Source organism: Mesoplodon bidens (genome assembly GCF_964165515.1).
Source record: "Mesoplodon bidens genome assembly, chromosome: 15".
Taxonomy (NCBI): Eukaryota; Metazoa; Chordata; class Mammalia; order Artiodactyla; family Ziphiidae; genus Mesoplodon; species Mesoplodon bidens.
Window position 1 is genome coordinate 14052488 of NC_138171.1, and position 25581 is coordinate 14078068.

The 25581-nt window shown below is 44.2% G+C and overlaps 1 protein-coding gene across 14 annotated transcripts in view; it reads left to right on the forward strand.

Moving 5' to 3' along the window:
* Positions 1-25581, forward strand: part of ZMYND8 (zinc finger MYND-type containing 8) — a 131520-nt gene that overhangs the window by 86448 nt on the left and 19491 nt on the right. For 10 of the 14 annotated variants that reach the window (XM_081256929.1, XM_081256916.1, XM_081256927.1 and 7 more), the window contains 4 exons: positions 2574-2726; positions 5396-5908; positions 10835-11218; positions 13161-13351. In XM_081256929.1, coding sequence (XP_081113055.1) covers positions 2574-2726; positions 5396-5908; positions 10835-11218; positions 13161-13351 — 1241 coding nt within the window. The remainder of the gene's footprint in view (positions 1-2573; positions 2727-5395; positions 5909-10834; positions 11219-13160; positions 13352-25581) is intronic. The other 4 variants (XM_081256918.1, XM_081256920.1, XM_081256928.1 and 1 more) reach the window with 1 other exon arrangement.

Below are 25581 nucleotides of genomic sequence, written 5' to 3' on the forward strand. Positions count from 1 at the left end.
TTTTTATGATCCCCGAGGTTTAGGTCCACAAGGGTTAAGGCAAATCATGAGGCATTTCCTTTGCTCACAGACAAGATTGGTCCAGTACAGGGGCTCACAGCCTTACCTGCCAATTAGAATACCTGGGGAACTTCTAAAGGGCCAATGCTCAGGCCTCCCCCTCACCACTGAACTCAGTCTCTGGGGGTGGGGCTGAGGCATCAGGATTTTTTTTTTAAAGCTCTGGGCTGGGAGGGGAGCGATCTCAGTGTGCAGCTAAGGTTAGCAGTCACTGGACTAGTACAGGGGCTGGCAAAATTTCCAGCCTGTGGACCAAGTCTGGCCCCCAACGTGTTTTTGTAAATAAAGTTTTATTGGAACACAGCCACATCCATTTATTTAGCACATCATTTTATGGTTGCTTTTGCAGCAGAACCTATACACCTGCAAAGCCTAATTTAATTTACTCTCCGGCCCTTTATGGAAGAAGTTGGCTGACCCCTGCCTGGTATAGTCAGTTGTGCGTTTTGGTAACTGCTGTGTGGAATCTGTTAACCACATAGGAATGTTCTTGAGGACAGTCACGTGGGCAGCACTGCCATCTCCTGCTACCCCCCTTCATGGAAAGTAATTCTGTGAGATACTTCTGGTCCAACTCCATGCTTGAAAAGGCTGCCTTTTCCCTCCAGCATGCAGTGTGCTTCCTCATTTCTGAGAGCAGAAATGACGAGAGGGGCCTCCTGTCTTTCCCCTTCCACTGTCATGTCCACAGCTCAGGTGTTGAAGTCTATAAGTCCTGATCATACTGCTGTTCAATTGGTTCTTCCCTTTTTTCTTTCTTTCTTTTCGTTCCCCAGTTCTTCCTCCTCTTCCTCCTTTGTTTGCTGTTTTATCCCTGTTTCACACTCTCTCTGTTCTCTTTGTAAGGTGCTTCTCCAGTACAATTGAATGTGTATTCTTCCCCCGTCCGATACAGTTGTGCATTCAACCATCCTCCCCGCAGGCATCTTCAGTCCTGGCCTTGATAGGCTCTCTGAAGAGTCCCCGATCAGCACGTGCACACACACCAGACAAACACATGCATGCCCATGTGCACACATGGGTATGTTTTTTAAGAGACATTTCTTTAATGACAAGGATGCTGTCCCTGTTTGCTTTGAAAGCTCACTTTTGGTCTCCCTGGTGACAAACTGCAAGTGTGTTTTGGGGACGGGGCCCTTTCTCATCTTACCTCATTATGGTGATGAATGAAATGGGAGCGATTTGTGGCTCCAATCGCCTATGAGTGAGTTGGGTGGGGCTTTGGGGGGGACCTCTGAACCCCTTAAAGGAATGAACCTCCGGCATGCGTTGTGAGAGCGTGCCTCCCTTCCTGGGTGCAGGGCAGGGTGCGAGGGTCAGGTGTAGTGGGGAGAGTGCAGGCTTTGGAGGGCCTTTGCAGTCCAGCTCTCATTCTGTATCTCGGTCTCTGTAGCAGCCTGATGGTTTGGGGTGGAAGGTAGCAGGGGGGCGGAGAGACGTCAGGGAGTAAGCTCACAGCTGGTAGAAGCAGCTCACAGGTGGCTGATCTTTGTCCTTGATGGATGCCACATCCTTTGTGACCTGCTTTCTCGGATTGGCCAGGGTAGGGTGGACACCCGCATTCTCTGCTTGAGGATCTGTTGGAGGGGATGCCAGGGTGAAAGACAGTCTCTCATTGCTTTCTGAGCCTTTGCAGTCACCACCATTTTGTCCCCTTTTTATGTTTTGGGGGCCACTAGAGGAGGCAGCAGAGGAGGTGGGGAAGGAATTCAAGAAATGCAAGCTCACGGACCCTTTGGAACCTGGGCCAGTGTGGTCGTGCAAAGAGCCCATGGCAGAAGTAGGGGGCGTAGGACCTCTGGGCCTGAGTCCTTAGGCAGGGACCTTTGCCTGGGGTTACAGTAAAGCAAGAAGACACAGGTTCATATCCAAGGCTAATCTGTTCCCCATTCCTCAGATAGATGCTGTGAGCCAAAGGGAGGTACAGCACACTGGCTGGAGGGTCTGCCTATCTTGTGTGTTCCCTTTCTTTATAATTTGAGCTCCAGACTAAGTCGACTAAGAATGAAGATTGAAGTCTCCTTGGTAAACAAGGAGCTGGTTCTCCCTCTTACCAATGTGTTCTCTGTGAGGCTTGGCGCCTCTCTCAGATACAAGCCCTCTCTGATCTGGGCCTGGAATTCAAAGCAAACTGGCCAGACTCAGTGTCACTTTATCTGCTGCTGTTGAGATTGAACATATTACTGTAACCTTTGGCTTTGGAGGATCCATAATGATGCTGAGTGTCACCGACAACCAACCTTCTGGCTGGGATTGTACGTTTTCAACATGGAAAGCAACCCAGGCGATGGTTCAGTACAAACCTGCCAAATGTTGTCTCAGGCTCTTATCTCCAAGACAGCCCAGGCCGTCGAGCAGATGATATCGTTGGGACAAATGACAAAAACGTCTTAGGTTTTTTTTTTTTCCTCCCGGGCTCCTAAGTGTGTTTTTGAGGAGGAAGCTAAGTGATGAGCATTGTCCGCTCTTCCCTCCAGTGCCTGGTCTTATGAGGGTGTGATGGTGTCTTCCAGATCGAAGCAAGGCCGAGATGGATCTGAAGGAGCTGAGTGAGTCGGTCCAGCAGCAGTCGGCCCCTGTGCCTCTCATCTCTCCCAAGCGGCAGATTCGCAGCAGATTCCAGCTAAATCTTGATAAGACGATAGAGAGTTGCAAAGCACAATTAGGTATGTCTCTCGGTTTGCTTACCTCCTCCTCCTCATCATTACTCTTTTTAGGGATACCACCCGGATGAAATTAAAGCCCCATCCTGGCTGCCTTTTTTAGCAGCTGGTTTAACCTTGAGTTGTTTGTTTGACAAAAATAGGTTTCTACTCATGGCAGAATATTTCAGATTTGCTCGTTAATTGTTCAGAAGGGCTTTTTGAATTCCTCAGAGTGTATTCCTTGTGGCGGCCTGCCAACTCGAGGTGCAGGTTGTAAGAAAGTTTGGAAGCAGAAAGAGCCTCCTGAGCTTGCCTTTGTGCTTCCTCTCTGCTCATGTCACTGTCTCCACTTCAGGGTCAAGTGTATCCCACAAGTGTCCAACACAAACCCTCTCCCTCCAGGCTAGGCCGCTTCCCCCTCGGCACATCCATCCTGCTTCTGTATCTGTCGCCTCCCTTCCTCTTCCCTGTGCTGCTGCTTTCTTACACTGCCTACCTGAATCCTGTGCCAAAGGCTGAGCTCGGGCATCACCTCCTCCAGGAAGTCTCCCCTGACTGCCCTCCCCATCTGCCCACCTCCTTTGCTACTTTATGTCTCTGAAGCATCAGTGGTTCCTTTGTGTGGTGGTATCCCTCCCAAACTAGACTGGAAGCTCCTTGAGGGCAGGGAGGTTGCCTTATAAAGATTTGCCTTCTCCAAGGTGTACTTGGTCTTATACACGTAGGAATGCTCTGGAATATTTGTTGAACAGGTAAATAAAGCCAGGAAGGTATTTATAAAGAAGTAGGGGCCGGCTGGGTCTCAGGAGAGAAAGCCAGTCCAAGGTGAGGTTTACATGTCAGTGGTTTCTCTGGACCTTTGGGTGAGAAAAGAGTTATAGTTGGGAGTCATCCAGGCTGTCAGAGGAAAGCATTCCTTGCTGGGTTGCCTGTTTGGTTAGGATATTCAGTGACATGGATGAAATTTTGTAGGCCATGTAGACACCCCTCTTGGGTCCTTCCATGCAGCTGGTCTAACTCCTTGGTTTATTGTTGTTAATAAGAATTTTAATATTTCCATTTACCGAGGGCTTCCTATGCCACATGCACTGTGCATAGATTGTCCTGGGAGGTCGATACTATTATCAACACCATTTTTAGGTGAAGAAACTGAGGCTCAGAGAGGTAGTTCATTGGTTCAGGGTCACACGGCTAATAAAAGCAGAGGAGTAGGATTTGAATTCATACCCTTTGGGCTCCGGTACCCAAGCTTTTCCTGTCACATGTGTGGTCATGCTTGTCCTGGCGTCCGACCTTTAGTTAACTGTCGCATAAGCCCTAGGATCCAGAAATTAAACCAGATCTGGGTTTTTGTATTTTGATTCTTTCAGTTTTGATTGAGCCCTGGAGGAATTCGGTATGATTCACTCATGATTCTGCTGGGCTGTTCATGGCTCTTATCCTTTTAAGAGTTTCCCTTCCGTGTGTCTGGGTCAGGATAGTGGCCCCACTCACGATAACCATTGCTCTAGAATGAGGGAAACACAGAGTTGATGGGGATTTCCTCTTTTCAAAATTTTAGGGTGTAGTATTATTTACCTACAGATGGATGAAACCCATTACCGAGAACAGGAAACATAAATGGGTTAAATGGAACTATTGTTAGACATATACTTTTGCCCATTCTTGTCTGTATATGTATGAAACTCCTGCTGTTTTATCTTTTTGCCTTTTGATAGAGACTTGGAAATGGATGACTTTCCTCTTGACTCCATTGTATGTAGAAGAACAATGCAAACACAGTGACAGTTGACTCTGCCCCAGTTCAGGGAGCAAGATGGGGACTGGGCAGCTGGGTCACCTGTAGACAGTACTCCCCCACCTAAAGGGGCCAGTGGTTCTCAGCCCCAGCGAGCCTTGCAGGCCTGTGACCCAGAGAGGCCAGATCTTCTGCTGTTTCAGCACAAGCCCGCCATCTTGATTTCTGTGAAATTTCCTGATTTGTGAATTGGCCAGCAAGTTCTAAGTTCAAAAAAAAAAACGCCAACAAAGAACAAAATACCCAAAAGCATTGGGTCGAACCATTGCTTCCTAAATAACACATCTGCTCGCCAGATGTGGCTCATGGGCTATGAGATTGCAACCTCCACTTTAAGGCTTTGGTTTATCTCTTTGAGTCCTGGACACAAAGGGTAAAGGACTTTAATGCTTTGGGAATTTGTGGGAAGAGTGTTGGTGGCGAGTCAGGAGCCCAGGGTTCTGGCCTCGCTTCTCTGTCTTGGTTTTCTTTGTGTCCTAGAACAAGTGATTTCTCTGGGTCTCTATTTTCTAATCCGTAAAATGGATCAGTTTGAACAGCACAGGTCCGGCATTCCTTCCCTTCCATCCCTCCCATTGTCAGTGTCCCAGTGAGTTATCCATAATGCAAAGATTGAGCTCCGGATAAATTCGAAATTCATGTTGTTTGGTCCCATGTCATCTTTGAATGTCAATAACTGAAACCCTTTGCAGACAAGTTCCATCTGTCAGCTGTCGTCAGCTGCAGCTTGAGTGCACTGCTAACCCCACCAGGCCAGTGTGATGCGATTTGAAATGTTTTTTTTTGTTTTGGTTTTTATTCCAGCGTTGGGCGTGGAAAATGTTTGTGATTTTTTGGTCCTGCTCTTTATTTTGTGAGTACGCCACATGCTGGGTTTTCTTTTTGAATTTAGGCATAAATGAAATCTCCGAAGATGTTTATACGGCTGTAGAACACAGCGATTCGGAGGATTCCGAGAAGTCAGATAGTAGCGGTAGTGACTCAATCAGTGATGAGGAGCAGAGGTCTAAGAATGAGCCGGAAGATGCCGAAGACAAAGAGGATGCTCAGATGGACAAAGAGCCATCTGCTGTCAAAAAAAAGCCCAAATTGGCGAACCCCATGGAGACAAAAGAGGAGCTGAAAGTCAGCACGTCGCCAGCCAGCGAGAAAGCAGACCCAGGCTTGGTCAAGGAGAAGACTAGCCCTCAGCCCGAGAAGGACCTCTCAGACAAAGCAAAACCCTTGCCTCATTCCACAAAGGATAAGCTGAAGGGAAAAGATGAGACGGATTCCCCAACAGTGCATTTGGGCCTGGACTCCGATTCAGAGAGCGAACTTGTCATAGATTTAGGAGAAGACCATTCTGGGCGGGAGGGTCGAAAAAATAAGAAGGAACCCAAAGAACCGTCTCCCAAGCAGGAGGGTAAGTGACTGTACCCGTTTCTGGTTTCTTGATTTGGTTTTAGAATGCCACCTTGCAGTTTGTGTTATCTCAAGTCAGGTGACCCTCTCATATCACAAAGGGTGGCATAGCAAAGCTTGGATTGGCTCCAGGTCACCTAGCTAATTACTGAGCTGGACCAGGACTTAAACTAAGCCTGCCCACCTTTTACCTGCTCAATACCCAATGTGGCTGATTTTGAGCACAGAAGAATAAGTCTCTTAGAAAGTAGTTGCTTCTAGCTGTTAAGTCATTTTTAGCCTAAGCAGCTTCTTTTCCGGTAGGCTCACTCATTTCCCTAGAGTGTTTGTCAACATTTAGACATTTGACAAGGCTGAAATTGTTAGAAGTGTTCAGTTGGAAGATCTTGATAAGTTTAGCTTCCCTTACCTCCCCTCACGTTGCCCAGGCATCTCAAAGTGCTTTTTCTTCCTAGAATACAAGACCATTTGGGTAGGTGGCACGAGAACGCTGAGTTCTTGAGCCACTCGAAATCAAAGGGGCATTGTATGATGCCTGCCTGAGTTGGTGTTCTCCCATATTTGCAGTTAACTGACATGGGCCCAGGGTTTCTCAACCTTGGCACTGTTGACATTTTGTGCTGGGTAATTCTTTGTCCTGTGCACTGGAGGATGTTTAGCAGCATCCCTAGCCTCTTCTTACTGGATGCTGGTAGCACTTGCCCAGGGGTGGCCATCAAAAATGTCTTGACATGGCCGGATGTCCCCTCGGGGGCAAAATCTCCCCCAGTTGAGAATCCCACCGCCTGAGCTCAGCAGTTCTCCCTTTGCCGCTGAACCAGCAGCGGCTGCCCTCAAACCTGCTGCAGCCCAGGCATGTTGGCAAACCCTCCAGCAGGACAGTGGGAATGATTTGAAGGATGTCCCTCCCATTGAAGAAGCAGTCAGCACATTTTTCAACTGGTTTGGCTAGTGGGTGGTGAGGGGATTCCAACATGCCTGAGAAAGATAATGAAGAATTAATTAAGGGCCAGGAGAAACATGGCCTAAGGACACATTAGAGGTTGTAGCCATAAAACCTCATGGACTTCGTGAGTTACTTAAGGGGATAGCCAGGTTTAATTTTTTTTTTTTTTTTTTTTTGTGGTACACGGGCCTCTCACTGTTGTGGCCTCTCCCGTTGCGGAGCACAGGCTCCGGACGCGCAGGCTCAGCGGCCATGGCTCACGGACCCAGCCGCTCCACGGCATGTGGGATCTTCCCGGACCGGGGCACGAACCCGTGTCCCCTGCATCGGCAGGCGGACTCTCAACCACTGCGCCACCAGGGAAGCCCCAGGTTTAATTTTTGACTCTGCTTAACTTCTGACAGGAGCTAACTTCTGAGTTCTGTATCCCCTGGGGATTTCTTAGTCTGGTTTGCTTAAAGCAAGAGGGGGATGGGCTTTGAGAATCTTTCCTCTGTGTTTGTATCAACGTGACCTGTTCTGGAACCTCAATGCCTGCAGTTCATCAAAAGAGGATGGAATGTCTCTCAGTGGTACCAGGGAGGAGGAGAGAGAGGCAGTTGGGTGGGACAGGAGGGATGCCCACCACACCATCCTTTAGAATTATGAATGGCATCTGAAAAATCCGATTCTTTTGTGGATTGGGGTTTGAGGAACCACCTCAGGTGTTGCAGAAAACAATAGGAGTAGCATTTATTCCACGAGGTTTGTGGGAATATTGGGGCACAGATGGCAGTGTTCCTGTGAATGATACATTTATGCTATTCCTCTCTTTCTGGAGTAGATCTGGTTTTTTTTTTTTTTTTTTTTTGCGGTACGCGGACCTCTCACTGCTGTGGCCTCTCCCGCTGTGGAGCACAGGCTCCAGACGTGCAGGCCCAGCTGCCATGGCTCACGGGCCCAGCCGCTCCGCGGCATGTGGGTTCCTCCCGGACCGGGGCACAAACCCGTGTCCCTTGCATCGGCAGGCGGACTCTCAACCACTGCGCCACCAGGGAAGCCCTGGAGTAGATCTTTTGATGGGTTGTGGTTTTTTGCCCCTTCCAGAAAGTCTTTGTGACAGATTGATAAGAAACGAAATGAAAATCAAGAAATGAGTGTAAAACGTGAAGGTAGAATAGTGAGAGGTCTGGGGAAGATTTGTATACAAAAATACATACCGTTCCAGCCTTCAGAGTTAGCAAAGTTGGGCTTCCATTTTGACTCTGAGCTCCCTAGCAGTCAAAGCAAAAAGGGAAACATATGAGTCCCTTAAAAGATCTCATGTTTTCCTCCAAAATAAAAAGCATTCCAGTTGATTAAATGAAAGTGAGCTCTTCCTCTCACTGGTATCTGCAGGAAGTTTCTCCAGGAGTCCCCGAGTGTGTGGTGGACTTTTAAGCTGAAGATGTCTCTGAAACATAATTCAGAGCGGCTTCCCAGGGGTTGGGGCAAGACTGCCTAGTCTGAAATCCAGAGCCCCCCTGATGGTGGTTTGGGTCTTGAAGAATCAGCTTCATGTCAGACTCTGCAGTTGAGCATCTTTTCAGTGATGTACTTTCACTTATGAGTTTATTAAGTGAAAGGCGTTTTGGAGAGTGCTTGGTGACCTCCAACTGACCTTCAGTTAGGAATGCGGCTTTCTGCACAGAATATGAATCCTCAGATAGCAAAATGGCTTTTCTAGCTAGTGCTCTCAGAACAGAGACCAAGGGAGCTCGCTTAACAACCTTTACTACGCTTACCCTGTAACATCAGTCATTTCCATCCTTCTCTTAAAAGTCGTTTTTTTAAGGTACAAGACCGTGACCAAAGTCTGGAATAAGTAGGTTAGTTTGATGGGGCCGCTTTTGGAGTGTTGGCCTTTTAAGAAATTCACCCTTTTTGAGGCTACAGGTGATTATACACTCCCAATTTCTAGGACAAATGGAATTTTCCATGGCCTTTACTCCGCCTCCATAAACCATCAGAATCCTCTAGAAATTAAAATGTTTTAATGTCTAAATGAACCCCCCCGCCCCCAAGAGTGCTTTCAGCCTGGAAACTTTTCAGATTGCACACTCCTGTTTTTTAATTTGGGAAAGAGCTCCAGCTGTGACTCTCGCAGACTGGTTACCCATCTGCAAAGCCAGCTGTTTGCTTTTGCAAGACAGGAGAGAGAAAAGGACCTTTTTGCGGTTGCCCTTTGCCCAAGGAGGGACCAGGCTAGTTAATCAACCAGGACAATATATTTTTTGGTCACATGGCAGAAAAGGGAGGCATTAAAGTTGCTTCTGCAGGTTAGAAGCACTGCCTGGGGGGACCCTCCCAGTGTGGGGCTTTTAGAAGGGCCAAGTTCAAAGCCACCTCTGCCTCTGGAAGGGGCAGGGGCTATATCCGGTATCTGGCAGGTCATCCTGGGGAAGGGTGGGGACTCCTCACTGCAGGTAGAGCTCTTCTCCCAGCCCACCCTGTGTTCCTGCCCATGAACTTGGTTGGACTCTTCCCCAGAGGAGCAGGAGGGGCAGCCAGATGTGATAACCACCAAGAAGACAAACCCCCGCCCCCACGCCGAGGCAGAAAAGTCAGCCTGTCTTTTCCTCTCACACTCCTTGGTTTCCCCAAACCCACAGTTTACTGAAAATCCCCCTTAGAATAATCAAGCCCATGCCTTTCCTGTGTGATAGAAATCTAAAAAAGACAGGTGTAATCCTTATTAAAAAGAGTTTGATGTCAAGGCACATTGTCAAGATCAAGGGTGCTGATTTGCACCCGTGTTTTGTGTGTGAACCCCAGGGAATCCTCTCTGGGGGCAGGTTCACCTCTCCAGTGCCAGGGGCTGCTGCAGTGATTACTGACCACACACCCCTTTTACAGATGAGCACTCGCAAGGTCACACCACCCCCTTCTACGCTGCTCAGTGCTTTTGGCTCTAACCTGCCTTCCGGCCACCCCTTCTCACTGCCTGCCCTCACTTACCAAAATGCTGTCTGTTCCTGAACATGTCTTGGCTAAAGCTGTTCCCCTCCAAATTCTCCTTGCTGCCTGTTGAAATCCTACCCTCCACCCCCCATAGCCCAGCTCCTCCCAGGAGACATACTCTGAAAGGCAGCTTTTTTCAAACTTGAGTTACTCGCATTCATTATTTTTGCCATTCCTAAGTCCTGCCTGTATAATTACGAAATTAATATTTTTATCTGAAACAACAGCTCTTAAAAAAAAATTAAACTCAATTTTAGACTTAAACTTGACCACCACACAATAGGTAAAACAGTATTGTGTGCTCTACATAAAAGACGCAACAGGAATAACTACAATCAAAACAAAAGCAAGGCTTCTAAATTCTAGATAAATACCATTGTGCTGAGGAAGGTTCTGTGGGGTGGAATTCCCTTTAGTGTTAGGTGTCAAGGCTACCAGGACCACACCAAGACTGTTCTGAAGGGAATCAGAAGAGATTAAAGAAGATACTCTTCTTTCTGGGTCATTTGTTGTTATTCAGTGCTTTGGCCTATGGGAATCCATCTGGTTCTTAGGGGTGCATGCCTTTTAGTTTCCCTGGCCAAAGAAAGCGTTTCTCTGAATCTCCGGATTGACTTTGGCTGGGTCTTTCTCAAAGTGCTTACCCAACTTTAACTTTGTAAAACAAGATACTTGCAGTGATTCTGTTCATCCACTGCGTCGTCTACTAGTAGGTGAGCAACTTGTGGGCAAGGGCTGGGTCAGGTTGGCCTCAGTCCCCCAGATGCCTTGACATACGTCTCAGATGTGAGCAAGTGCATGGAACACAAGGGGGGTGATATTTTAAGATACAGCATGCTGCAGAAGTGGCCTGAGCATATTGTATAAGTGCCCATTCACTGGGGGTCTTTGGCATGCTAGCCTCTGATGGTCACCCAGAACTTGGTGGTGTAGAGATCCTGCAGGCCAGACAGAGTCAAATCCACTTTTTTGTTTGTTTGTTTTTTCACGCATTGGCTTTAGTTGTAGGTAAAGCTCCACCATCCACGACGGCGGGCAGCCAGTCTCCCCCCGAAACGCCGGTCCTCACCCGCTCTTCTGCCCAAACTCCCACGGCTGGTGTCACGGCCACCACCAGTACCACATCCACGGTCACGGCCCCGGCCGCCGCTGCCACAGGAAGCCCAGTGAAAAAGCAGAGGCCGCTTTTACCGAAGGAGACTGCCCCAGCCGTGCAGCGGGTCGTGTGGAACTCCTCAAGTAAGTTTCAAACGTCCTCCCAAAAGTGGCACATGCAGAAGATGCAGCGCCAGCAGCAGCAGCAAAACCAGCAGCAAAACCAGCAGCAAAACCAGCAGCCTCAGTCTTCCCAGGGGACGAGATATCAGACCAGACAGGCCGTGAAAGGTACCGAGCCTCCCCTTCTGCTCTCCGTGGCGCCCGGTCCCTTTTTGGCCACATGGACAGGAGAAAAATAATCGTTTTATTTTTTCAGTTCCCCTTGGTTTCCTGGCTACTGTATCCTGGAGGCCTCACACATTCCATTTGGCATTATTTTTAAAAATTGTTTTCCAACTTGCTTTTGTACTTTTCTTTTTTCTTTTTTTCTCATTTTATAAATACATGCATATGTTCTTCTTAGAAAGGGGTGAAATAGACACATAGACACAAAAATCTGTTGTCTTGATTGATTTGCCATTTCATTCTCCACCCTTTCTCAGAGGTCACTGTTAACCTTAAGATCTTTTTTATGCATGTATGCATATATATTTATGTATATATGTGACTTCATAAAAATATTACTTTTTTTTCTTTTTTCTTTTTTAAAACATAAAAATGGTACCATACTTGCTTTTTTCCGCGCCCCACCCCCCCACCCCCCATCAGCATGTTTTGGAGGTCTGTACATGTCAGTACATATAGCTCTACCTTATTCTTTTGGACTGCTGCATAGTACTCCACAGTTTATTTAAAGTATTCCCCTACTGATGGACATATAGGTTGCTTCCAGTTTTTTCCTGTTGTAAGCAGTGCTGCAGTGAATACCTTTGTTTAAGTTTCCTTGTGCACATCCATGAACCCCTGGACATTGTTTTGGAAAGAGTACAGTGTGAGAAGTCGGTAGCAAAGGTTACCTTAATAACTAGCGATTAGCCTCACACACAAGAAGAGTCAGCACCAAGAACCAGTTGCTGAAGTGCGGAATCATAGCTTCCGGCAGGAGGCTCTATCTGGAGCTGATGGAAAGCTGAACCATCTGATGGGTACCAGTTGGCCCAGCTCTTGTGAGCACTGATGTAGAATCTTGTTCCCCTGGGAAACCTGCATCGAGATCCTTGAAGGTTGGGCTCCTTGATTGAAACTCTCACATACTGAGTGCACCCTTGTGAGTAGGACTATTAAAAGAGTCGTAGCAGGACGTGGGGTTGAAGAGTAGCCAGATCTTGCATTGGCTCCTACTGAAACCCTTCACAGATTGAGGGGAGGGCAGACTGAAAGATTGGACACGCAGCATTGGAGTACAGCTGGATTGATCTCGCTGTCTGAAGAGGCGTTGGGACAGAACCAAGTCTAGGATATTTCATGTTGGGGTGACCAGTTCCGGTCTTCTGAATTCATACCCCTTAAGCACAGTGAGCTTTTTCCCCAGGGGAATTTAGGTGCTGACAAGAAGGAGCTCATTGATGGTGTGATTCTTAAATCCCAGATTGTCTTGTCAAACATAAGCAAAGCTGGCCACTAGTTAAAGTAGTAAAGACAGATTTTAATCAGCTCTCTACTATTGCAATAGGGCAAAAAGTCCAGTGTGAACTGAACATGTACACAGGGGACTGAGCGTTTTTTAAAGGGAGAATTCGGGAATAGGGAGGGGGGTGGGCGGAGGCTCTGAAGAGTCAGAAAGTGAAAATTTACATAAAGTGGGAAGGGGGTGTTGGTCCATTTGAAACATCTGGGTTTGCTAACTGGTACCTATTGAAGGTAGGCTCTGACCCTCCCGCAGAGACTGGGAGATGGGCCCCATCATTAGGGGTTGGCTGGAATACACAGTCAGTTCGTTCGGCAGCCTTGCGTTTTATCAGGCAGGGACCTGAAGGGGGCAAGGGTCATCCTAGGGATGCAGCCTTGAGCTGTTAGAAACTATATTAGACTTTATCGACCAAGGTGGAAGCCTCGTTGAGAAGGGGCTCAGAGGAGCCTGGCTAGGGTTTGGCCAAGGAGAGAATCTTTTGTCACTTGAAAGCAGAGAAACTCGCAGGGCGTTTGTCAGAGGCTCTGCTGCCCACCACAGTTTCCTACTGGGATGGCCTTCCCGCGGCAGTGGGATGACCAGGACCCTTTGCTTTCCTAGCTGTCCAGCAGAAGGAGATCACGCAGAGCCCGTCCACCTCCACCATCACCCTGGTGACTAGCACCCAGTCGTCGCCCCTGGTCACCAGCTCGGGGTCCACGAGCACCCTTGCCTCTTCAGTAAGCGCAGACCTGCCCATCGCCACCGCCTCAGCCGATGTTGCCGCGGACATCGCCAAGTACACTAGCAAAGTGAGTGCCAGTGGGACGTGGGAGGATCAGCTTCCCAACAGGAACCACTTGGGTCACGACCTTGCAGGTTTTAGAGGATGCTTGGGAGGGAAGACCCTGCTTTTACTGAAGATCTCTAAGACCAAACTCTTCCATTTGGGGCTGACGTGGGGTGTAAGCAGAGAAATACAGAAAGGACTGACCCTTCCTCTGAGAGGGCTTAGATTCTAAGAGGAAAATGACATAGAATCGAAATTACCCTTCAGCATTCAAGTCACTCATTAGGAACAGATTTTCCTTAAGCTGCTGAAGCAGATGACTGTCCTTCAGTTCAAAACCGACCAAGGGGTTAGTTTGCATTTAGAAGCCGTGTGGGACAAAAGTGGCAGAGGCTTAAACACGAGACTTGCAAGGTTCCATGCCTGCACTTAGATCTTTCCAGCAACCAAGGTGGACCGGGGAGTGATGGATTCCCTCCCGGACTCAGGCACACTCTTGGCACATTCCTTGTCCGGCAGTGTGGTGAGCAGGCTTGCCTGCTCTCTGTTCACTCATGGGCACCCTCTCGGTGCAGGCTCTTTCTTCTCTCTCTCTCTCTCTCTCTCAAAGTTTATTTTATTGAGGTATACTTGATTTACAATGTTGTGTTAATTTCTACTCTATAGCAAAGTGATTCAGTTATACATATATTTATATTCTTTTCCACTATGGTTTATCACAGGATATTGATTATAGTTCCCTGTGCTATACAGTAAGACCTTGTTGTTTATTCTATATATTTATAATAGTTTGCATCTGCTAATCCCAAACTCCAGTCCATTCCTTCCCTGCTCCATCTCTCTTCTTTTAATTTGCCAAGTGCTTTTATGCTTACCGTTGAATTCAGGTGAATAAAAAGCCTGTAGCTCTCGGGCTTCCCTGGCAGTCCAGTGTTTAAGACTCTGCTCTTCCACTGCAGGCTGTGTGGGTTCGATGCCTCGTTGGAGAGCTAAGATCCCTCATACCGCACCGTGCAGCCAAAAAGTAGGGGGAAAAAAAAAAAAGGCTTCAGCTCTCCTTGTTGTCAAATGAGAGTGCTCTGGAGTGATGTGCAGGTTCATGTCAGTAGACCACCTGGTAGTAAGAATAACCACCAGAAAGGCAGCTCCCTGGGAACAGGGTTTTGTCTGGGGCTTAGAACAGTGCCTGGCACACAGCAGATGCTTGATATATAGTGGTCGAATGAAAGCATGTTGCTGCCTAACTAATTCTCATTATTGGGCTTCTTATTATCATTAACTCTTTTTAAAAAATTATTATTAGTTATCCATTTTATACATATTAGTGTACACATGTCAATCCCAATCTCCCAGTTCATCACACCCCTCCCCTCCCCTGCCCCCCCCACCCCGCTTTCCCCCCTTGGTGTCCATATGTTTGTTCTCTACATCTGTGTCTCAATTTCTGCCCTGCAAACTGGTTCATCTGTACCATTTTTCTAGGTTCCACATACATGCGTTAATATACGACATTTGTTTTTCTCTTTCTGACTTACTTCACTCCGTATGACAGTCTCTAGATCCATCATGTCTCTACAGCTGACCCTATTTTGTTCCTCTTTATGACTGAGTAATATTCCATTGTACCACATCTTCTTTATCCATTCGTCTGTTGATGGGCATTTAGGTTGCTTCCATGACCTGGCTATTGTAAATAGTGCTGCCATGAACATTGAGGTGCATGTGTCTTTTTGAATTATCGTTTTCTCTGGGTATATGCCTAGTAATGGGATTGCTGGGTCATATGGTAATACTATTTTTATTTTTTTAAGGAACCCCCATACTGTTTTCCGTAGTGGTTGTATCAATTTACATTCCCACCAACAGTGCAAGAGGGTTCCCTTTTCTCCACACCCTCCCTCTACAGCATTTGTTGTTTGTAGATTTTCTGATGATGCCCTTTCTAACTGGTGTGAGGTGATATCTCATTGTAGTTTTGATTTGCATTTCTCTAATAATTAGTGATGTTGAGCAGCTTTTCATGTGCTTCCTGGCCATCTGTATGTCTTCTTTGGAGAAATGTCTATTTAGGTCCTCTGCCCATTTTTGGATTGGGTTGTTTATTGTTTTTGCTTTATAACAAATTTAATCAGTTATACATATACATATGTTCCCATATCCCCTCCCTTTTGCATCTCCCTCCCACCCTCCCTATCCCACCCCTCCAGGCGGTCACAAAGCACCGAGCTGATCTCCCTGTGCTATGTGGCTGCTTCCCGCTAGCTATCTACCTTACGTTTGGTAGTGTATATATGTCCATGCCGCTCTTTCGCTTTGTCACAGCTTACCCTTCCCCCTCCCCATATCCTCAAGTCCATTCTCTAGTAGGTCTGTGTCTTTATTCCTGTCTTACCCCTATGTTCTTCATGACATTTTTTTTCTTAAATTCCATATATATGTGTCAGCATACAGTATTTGTCTTTCTCTTTCTGACTTACTTCACTCTGTATGACAGACTCTAGGTCCATCCACCTCATTACAAATAGCTCAATTTCGTTTCTTTTTATGGCTGAGTAATATTCCATTGTATATATGTGCCACATCTTCTTTACCCATTCATCCGATGATGGACACTTAGGTTGTTTCCATCTCCGGGCTATTGTAAATAGGGCTGCTATGAACATTTTGGTACATGACTCCTTTTGAATTATGGTTTTCTCAGGGTATATGCCCAGTAGTGGGATTGCTGGGTCATATGGTAGTTCTATTTGTAGTTTTTTAAGGAGCCTCCATACCGTTCTCCATAGTGGCTGTACCAATTCACATTTCCCACCAGCAGTGCAAGAGTGTTCCCTTTTTTCCACACCCTCTCCAGCATTTATTGTTTCTAGATTTTTTGATGATGGCCATTCTGACTGGTGTGAGATGATATCTCATTGTAGTTTTGATTTGCATTTCTCTAATGAGTAAAGATGTTGAGCATCCTTTCATGTGTTTGTTGGCAGTCTGTATATCTTCTGTGGAGAAATGTCTAATTTAGGTCTTCTGCCCATTTTTGGATTGGGTTGTTTGTTTTTTTGTTATTGAGCTGCATGAGCTGCTTATAAATTTTGGAGATTAATCCTTTGTCAGTTGCTTCATTTGCAAATATTTTCTCCCATTCTGAGGGTTGTCTGTTGGTCTTGTTTATGGTTTCCTTTGCTGTGCAAAAGCTTTTAAGTTTCATTAGGTCCCATGTGTTTATTTTTGTCTTTATTTCCATTTCTCTAGGAGGTGGGTCAAAAAGGATCTTGCTGTGATTTATGTCATAGAGTGTTCTGCCTATGTTTTCCTCTAAGAGTTTGATAGTGTCTGGCCTTACATTTGGGTCTTTAGTCCATTTTGAGCTTATTTTTGTGTATGGTGTTAGGGAGTGATCTAATCTCATACTTTTACATGTCCCTGTCCAGTTTTCCCAGCACCACTTATTGAAGAGGCTGTCCTTTCTCCACTGTACATTCCTGCCTCCTTTATCAAAGATAAGGTGACCATATGTGCGTGGGTTTATCTCTGGGCTTTCTATCCTGTTCCATTGATCTATCTTTCTGTTTTTGTGCCAGTACCATACTGTCTTGATTACTGTAGCATTGTAGTATAGTCTGAAGTCAGGGAGCCTGATTCCTCCAGCTCCGTTTTTTGTTCTCAAGATTGCTTTGGCTATTCGGGGTCTTTTGTGTTTCCATACAAATTGTGCAATATTTTGTTCTAGTTCTGTGAAAAATGCCAGTGGTAGTTTGATAGGGATTGCATTGAATCTGTAGATTGCTTTGGGTAGTAGAGTCATTTTCACAATGTTGATTCTTCCAATCCAAGAACATGGTACATCTCGCCATCTATTTGTATCATCTTTAATTTCTTTCATCAGTGTCTTATAATTTTCTGCATACAGGTCTTTTGCCTCCTTAGATAGGTTTATTCCTAGATATTTTATTCTTCTTGTTGCAGTGGTAAATGGGAGTGTTTCCTTGATTTCACTTTCAGATTTTTCATCATTAGTATATAGGAATGCCAGAGATTTCTGTGCATTAATTTTGTATCCTGCAACTTTACCAAATTCATTGATTAGCTCTAGTAGTTTTCTGGTAGCATCTTTAGGATTCTCTATGTATAGTATCATGTCATCTGCAAACAGTGACAGCTTTACTTCTTCTTTTCCGATTTGGATTCCTTTTATTTCCTTTTCTTCTCTGATTGCTGTGGCTAAAACTTCCAAAACTATGTTGAATAAGAGTGGTGAGAGTGGGCAACCTTGTCTTGTTCCTGATCTTAGTGGAAATGGTTTCAGTTTTTCACCACTGAGGACGATGCTGGCTGTGGGTTTGTCATATATGGCCTTTATTATGTTGAGGAAAGTTCCCTCTATGCCTACTTTCTGCAGGGTTTTTATCATAAATGGGTGTTGAATTTTGTCGAAAGCTTTCTCTGCATCTATTGAGATGATCATATGGTTTTTCTCCTTCAATTTGTTAATATGGTGTATCACGTTGATTGATTTGCGTATATTGAAGAATCCTTGCATTCCTGGAATAAACCCCACTTGATCATGGTGTATGATCCTTTTAATGTGCTGTTGGATTCTGTTTGCTAGTATTTTGTTGAGGATTTTTGCATCTATGTTCATCAGTGATATTGGCCTGTAGTTTTCTTTCTTTGTGACATCCTTGTCTGGTTTTGGTATCAAGGTGATGGTGGCCTCGTAGAATGAGTTTGGGAGTGTTCCTCCCTCTGCTATATTTTGGAAGAGTTTGAGAAGGGTAGGTGTTAGCTGTTCTCTAAATGCTTGATAGAATTCGCCTGTGAAGCCATCTGGTCCTGGGCTTTTGTTTGTTGGAAGATTTTTTATCACAGTTTCAATTTCAGTGCTTGTGATTGGTCTGTTCATATTTTCTATTTCTTCCTGATTCAGTCTTGGCAGGTTGTGCATTTCTAAGAATTTGTCCATTTCTTCCAGGTTGTCCATTTTATTGGCATAGAGTTGCTTGTAGTAATCTCTCATGATCTTTTGTATTTCTGCAATGTCAGTTGTTCCTTCTCCTTTTTCATTTCTAATTCTATTGATTTGAGTCTTCTCCCTTTTTTTCTTGATGAGTCTGGCTAATGGTTTATCAATTTTGTTTATCTTCTCAAAGAACCAGCTTTTAGTTTTATTGATCTTTGCTATCGTTTCCTTCATTTCTTTTTCATTTATTTCTGATCTGATCTTTATGATTTCTTTCCTTCTGCTAACTTGGGGATGTTTTTGTTCTTCTTTCTCTAATTGCTTTAGGTGCAAGGTTAGGTTGTTTATTCGAGATGTTTCCTGTTTCTTAAGGTGGGATTGTATTGCCATAAACTTCCCTCTTAGAACTGCTTTTGCTGCATCCCATAGGTTTTGGGTCGTCGTGTCTCCATTGTCATTTGTTTCTAGATATTTTTTAATTTCCTTTTTGATTTCTTCAGTGATCACTTCGTTATTAAGTAGTGTATTGTTTAGCCTCCATGTGTTTGTATTTTTTACAGCTCTTTTCCTGTAATTGATATCTAGTCTCATAGCATTGTGGTCAGAAAAGATACTTGATACAATTTCAATTTTCTTAAATTTACCAAGGCTCGATTTGTGACCCAAGATATGATCTATCCTGGAGAATGTTCCATGAGCACTTGAGAAAAATGTGTATTCTGTTGTTTTTGGATGGAATGTCCTATAAATATCAATTAAGTCCATCTGGTTTAATGTATCATTTAAAGCTTGTGTTTCCTTATTTATTTTCATTTTGGATGATCTGTCCATTGGTGAAAGTGGGGTGTTAAAGTCCCCTACTATGATTGTGTTACTGTCGATTTCTCCTTTTATGGCTGTTAGTATTTGCCTTATGTATTGAGGTGCTCCTATGTTGGTTGCATAAATATTTACAATTGTTATATCTTCTTCTTGGATCGATCCCTTGATCATTATGTAGTGTCCTTCTTTGTCTCTTCTAGTAGTCTTTATTTTAAAGTCTATTTTGTCTGATATGAGAATTGCTACTCCAGCTTTCTTTTGGTTTCCATTTGCATGGAATATCTTTTTCCATCCCCTTACTTTCAGTCTGTATGTGTCTCTAGGTCTGAAGTGGGTCTCTCGTAGACAGCATATATATGGGTCTTGTTTTTGTATCCATTCGGCCAATCTGTGTCTTTTGGTGGGAGCATTTAGTCCATTTACATTTAAGGTAATTATTGATATGTATGTTCCTATTCCCATTTTCTTAATTGTTTTGGGTTCGTTATTGTAGGTCTTTTCCTTCTGTTGTGTTTCTTGCCTAGAGAAGTTCCTTTGGCATTTGTTGTAAAGCTGGTTTGGTGGTGCTGAACTCTCTCAGCTTTTGCTTGTCTGTAAACGTTTTAATTTCTCCATCAAATCTGAATGAGATCCTTGCTGGGTAGAGTAATCTTGGTTGCAGGTTTTTCTCCTTCATCACTTTAATTATGTCCTGCCACTCCCTTCTGGCTTGTAGAGTTTCTGCTGAGAGATCAGCTGTTATCCTGATGGGGATTCCCTTGTGTGTTATTTGTTGTTTTTGCCTTGCTGCTTTTAATATGATTTCTTTGTGTTTAATTTTTGACAGTTTGATTAATATGTGTCTTGGCGTATTTCTCCTTGGATTTATTCTGTATGGGACTCTCTGTGCCTCCTGGACTTGATTAACTATTTCCTTTCCCATATTAGGGAAGTTTTCAACTATAATGTCTTCAAATATTTTCTCAGTCCCTTTCTTTTTCTCTTCTTCTTCTGGAACCCCTATAATTCGAATGTTGGTGCGTTTAATGTTGTCCCAGAGGTCTCTGAGACTGTCCTCTGTTCTTTTCATTCTTTTTTCTTTATTTTGCTCTGCAGCAGTTATTTCCACTATTTTATCTTCCACCTCACTTATCCGTTCTTCTGCCTCAGTTATTCTGCTATTGATCCCATCTAGAGTATTTTTCATTTCATTTATTGTGTTTTTAATCGATGCTTGATTCATCTTTAGTTCTTCTAGGTCCTTGTTAACTGTTTCTTGCATTTTGTCTATTCTATTTCCAAGATTTTGGATCTTGGAAATAGAATCTTGGATCATCTTTACCATCATTATTCTGCATTCTTTTTCAGGTAGACTGCCTATTACCTCTTCATTTGTTAGGTCTGGTGGGTTTTTATCTTGCTCCTTCTCCTGCTGTGTGTTTTTCCGTCTTCTCATTTTGCTTATGTTACTGTGTTTGGGGTCTCCTTTTTGCAGGCTGCAGGTTCGTAGTTCCCGTTGTTTTTGGTGTCTGTCCCCAGTGGCTAAAGTTGGTTCAGTGGGTTGTGTAGGCTTCCTGGTGGAGGGGACTAGTGCCTGTGTTCTGGTGGATGAGGCTGGATCTTGTCTTTCTGGTGGGCAGGTCCATGTCTGGTGGTGTGTTTTGGGGTGTCTGCGGACTTTTTATGACTTTAGGCAGCCTCTCTGCTAATGGGTGGCGTTGTGTTCCTGTCTTGCTAGTTGTTTGGCATAGGGTGTCCAGCACTGTAGCTTGCTGGTCGTTGAGTGAAGCTGGGTGCTGGTGTCGAGATGGAGATCTCTGGAAGATTTTCGCCGTTTGATATTATGTGGAACTGGGAGGTCTCTTGTGGACCAGTGTCCTGAAGTTGGCTCTCCCACCTCAGAGGCACAGCACTGACTCCTGGCTCCTCAATTTGGGATGATTTGTTGTCTATTCATGTATTCCACAGATGCAGGGTACATCAAGTTGATTGTGGAGCTTTAATCCGCTGCTTCTGAGGCTGCTGGGAAAAATTTCCCTTTCTCTTCTTTGTTCTCACAGTTCTTGGGTCTCAACTTTGGATTTGGCCCCGCCTCTGCGTGTAGGTCGCCGGAGGGCGTCTGTTCTTCGCTCAGACAGGACAGGGTTAAAGGAGCAGCCGCTTCGGGGACTCTGGCTCACTCAGGCTGGGCGGGAGGGAGGGGCATGGAATGCGGGGCGAGCCTGCAGTGGCAGAGGCCGGTGTGATGTTGCACCAGCCCGAGGCGCGCCGTGCGTTCTCCCAGGGAAGCCGTCACTGGATCCCGGGACCCCGGCAGTGGCGGGCTGTACAGGCTCCCGGAAGGGCGGCGTGGACAGTGACCTGCGCTCGCACACAGGCCTCTTGGCGGCGGCAGCAGCAGACCCAGCGTCCCACACCTGTCTCTGGGCTCCGCGCTTTCAGCTGCGGCTTGCGCCTGTCTGTGGAGCTCCTTTACTCAGCGCTCTTAATCCCCTCTCCTCGCGCACCAGGAAACCAAGAGGGAAGAAAAAGTCTCTTGCCTTTTCGGCAGCTCCAGAGTTTTCCCGGACTCCCTCCCGGCTAGCTGTGGCTCATTAGCCCCCTTCAGGCTGAGTTCTCGCCGCCAGCCCCAGTCCTCTCCCTGCGCACTGACCGAAGCCTGAGCCTCAGCTTCCAGCGCCGCCCGCCCTGGCGGGCGAGCAGACAAGCCTCTCAGGCTGGTGAGTGCGTGCCGGTCGGCACCGATCCTCTCTGTCTTTTCATCTTGTTTGCAGTTTCCTTTGCTGTGCAAAAGTTTTTAAGTTTCATTAGGTCCCATTTGTTTATTTTTGTGTTAATTTCCATTACTCTAGGAGGTGGATCAAAAAATATCTTGCTGTGATTTATGTGAAAGAGTGTTCTTCCTATGTTTTCCTCTAAGAGCTTTATAGTGTCCAGTCTTACATTTAGGTATCTAATCCATTTTGAATTTATTTTTGTGTATGGTGTTAGGGAGTGTTCTAATTTCATTCTTTTACATGTAGCTGTATAGTTGTCCCAGCACCACTTATTGAAGAGACTGTCTTTTCTCCATTGTATATCCTTGCCTCCTTTGTCTTAGGTTAGTTGATTATAGGTGTGGGGTTTATGTCTGGGCTTTCTGTCCTGTTGCATTGATCTATGTTTCTGTTTTTGTACCAGTACCATACTGCCTTGAAAACTGTAGCTTTGTAGTATAGTCTGAAGTCAGGGAGTCTGATTCCCCCAGTTCCGTTTTTTTCCCTCAAGGCCGCTTTGGCTCTGTGGGGTCTTCTGTGTCTCCATACAAATTTTAAGATTTTTTGTTCTAGTTCTGTAAAAAATGCCATTGGTAATTTGATAGGGATTGCATGGAATCTGTAGATTGCTTTGTGTAGTATAGTCATTTTCACAATATTGATTCTTCCAATCCAAGAACATGGTGTATCTCTCCATCTGTTTGTATCATCTTTAATTTCTTTCATCTGTGTCTTATAGTGTTCTGCACTTTTGTCTTTTGTCTCCCTAGGTAGGTTTATTCCTAGGTATTTTATTCTTTTTGTTGCAGTGGTAAATGGGAGTGTTTCCTTAATTTCTCGTACAGGTTTTTCATCATTAGTGTTTAGGAAAGCAAGAGATTTCTGTGCATGAATTTTGTATCCTGCAAATTTACCAAATTCATTGATTAGCTCTAGTCGTTTTCTGGTGGCATCTTTAGGATTGTCTATGTATAGTATCATGTCATCTGCAAACAGTGACAGTTTTACTTCTTTTCAAATTTATATTCCTTTTATTTCTTTTTCTTCTCTGATTGCCGTGGCTAGGACTTCCAAAACTATGTTGAATAATAGTGGCGAGAGTGGACATCCTTGTCTTGTTCCTGATCTTAGAGGAAATGCTTTCAGTTTTTCACCATTGAGAATGATGTTTGCTATGGGTTTGTCGTATATGGCGTTTATTATGTTGAAGTAGTTTCCGTCTATGCCCACTTTCTGGAGAGTTTTTATCATAAATGGGTGTTGAATTTTGTCCAAAGCTTTCCTGCATCTATTGAGATGATCATATGGTTTTTATTCTCCAGTTTGTTAATATGGTGTATCACGTTGATTGATTTGCATATATTGAAGAATCCTTGCATCCCTGGGTTAACTCCCACTTGATCATGGTGTATGATCCTTTTAATGTGTTGTTGGATTCTGTTTGCTAGTATTTTGTTGAGGATTTTTGCATCTGTATTCATCAGTGATATTGGTCTGTAATTTTCTTTTTTTGTAGTATCTTTGTCTGGTTTTGGTGTCAGGGTGATGGTGGCCTCATAGAATGAGTTTGGGAGTGTTCCTTCCCCTGCAATATTTTGGAAGAGTTTGAGAAGGATGAGTGTTAGCTCCTCTCTAAATGTTTGATAGAATTCGCCTGTGAAGGCATATGGTCCCGGACTTTTGTTTGTTGGAATATTTTTAATTACAGTTTCAATTTCAGTACTTGTAATTGCTCTGTTCATATATTCTATTTCTACTTGGTTCAGTCTTGGAAGGTTATACCTGTGTAAGAATTTGTCCATTTCTTCCAGGTTGTCCATTTTATCGGCATAGATTTGCTTGTAGTAGTCTCTTAGGATGCTTTGTATTTTTGCGGTGTCTGTTGTAACTTTTCCTTTTTCACTTCTAATTTTATTGATTTGAGTCCTCTCCTTTTTCTTGATCAGTCTGTTTAATGGTTTATTTATCAATTATGGTTATCTTCTCAAAGAACCAGCTTTAAGTTTTATTGATCTTTGCTATTGTTTTCTTTGTTTCTATTTCATTTATTTCTGCTCTGATCTTCATGATTTCTTTCCTTCTAACTTTGGGTTTTGTTTGTTCTTCTTTCTCTAGTTCCTTTAGGTGTAAGGTTAGATTGTTTATTTGAGATATTTCTTTTTTCTTGAGGTAGGCTTGTATTGCCATAAACTTCCCTCTTAGAATTGCTGTTGCTGCGTCCCATAGATTTTGGATTGTTGTGTTTTCATTGTCATTTGTCTCTAGGTATTTTTTCATGTCCTCTTTGATTTCTTCAGTAATTTCTTGGTTATTTGGTAATGTATTGTTTAGCCTCCATGTGTTTGTGTTTTTTACGTTTTTTTCCCTGTAATTGATTTGTAGTCTCATAGCGTTGCGGTCAGAAAAGATGCTTGATATGATTTAAACTTTCTTAAATTTACTGAGGCTTGATTTGTGACCCAAGATGTGATAAGTCCTGGAGAATGTTCCATGTGCACTTGATAAGAAAGTGTCATCTGCTGTTTTTGAATGGAATGTCCTCTAAATATCAATTAAATCTATATGGTCTGTTGTGTCATTTAAAACTTGTGTTTCCTTAGTAATTTTCTGTTTGGATGATGTGTCCATTGGTGTAAGTGAGGTGTTAAAGTTCCCCACTATTATTCTGTTACTGTCGATTTCCTCTTTTATAGCTGTTAGCAGTTGCCTTATGTATTGAGGTGCTCCCATGTTGGGTGCATATATATTTATAATTGTTATATCTTCTTCTTGGATTGATCCCGTGATCATTATGTAGTGTCCTTCCTTGTTTCTTGTAACATTCTTTATTTTAAAGTCTGTTTTATCTGATACGAGTATTGCTACTCCAGCTTTCTTTTGATTTCCATTTGCATGGAGTATCTTTTTCCATCTCCTCACTTTCAGTCTGTTTGTGTCCCTAGGTCTGAAGTGGGTCTCTTGTAGACAGCATATATATGGGTCTTGTTTTTGTACCCATTCAGCAAGCCTGTGTCTTTTGGTTGGAGCATTTAATCCATTCATGTTTAAGGTAATTATCGATGTGTATGTTCCTATTACCATTTTCTTAATTGTTTTGGGTATGTTTTTGTAGGTCCTTTTCTCTTGTGTTTCCCACTTAGAGAAGTTCCTTTAGCATTTGCTGTAGAGCTGGTTTGGTGGTGCTGAATTCTCTTAGCTTTTGCTTGTCTGTAAAGCTTTTGATTTCTCCATCAAATCTGAATGAGATCCTTGCTGGGTAGAGTAATCTTGGTTGTAGGTTCTTCCCTTTCATCACTTTAAGTATATCATGCCACTCCCTTCTGGCTTGTAGAGTTTCTGCTGAGAAATCAGCTGTTAACCTTATGGGAGTTCCCTTGTATGTTATTTGTCATTTTTCCCTTGCTGCTTTCAATAATTTTTCTCTGTCTTTAATTTTTGCCAATTTGATAACTATGTCTCAGTGTGTTTCTCCTTGGGTATATCCTGTAGAGGACTCTCTGTGCTTCCTGGACCTGGGTGGCTGTTTCCTTTCCCATGTTAGGGAAGTTTTCAACTGTAATCTCTTCAAATATTTTCTCCGGTCCTTTCTTATGCAACCTGTATAATGTGAATGTTGTTACGTTTAATGTTGTCCCAGAGGTCTCTTAGGCTGTCTTCATTTCTTTTCATTCTTTCTTCTTTATTCTGTTACACAGCAATGAATTCCACCATTCTGTCTTCTGGGTCACTTATCCGTTC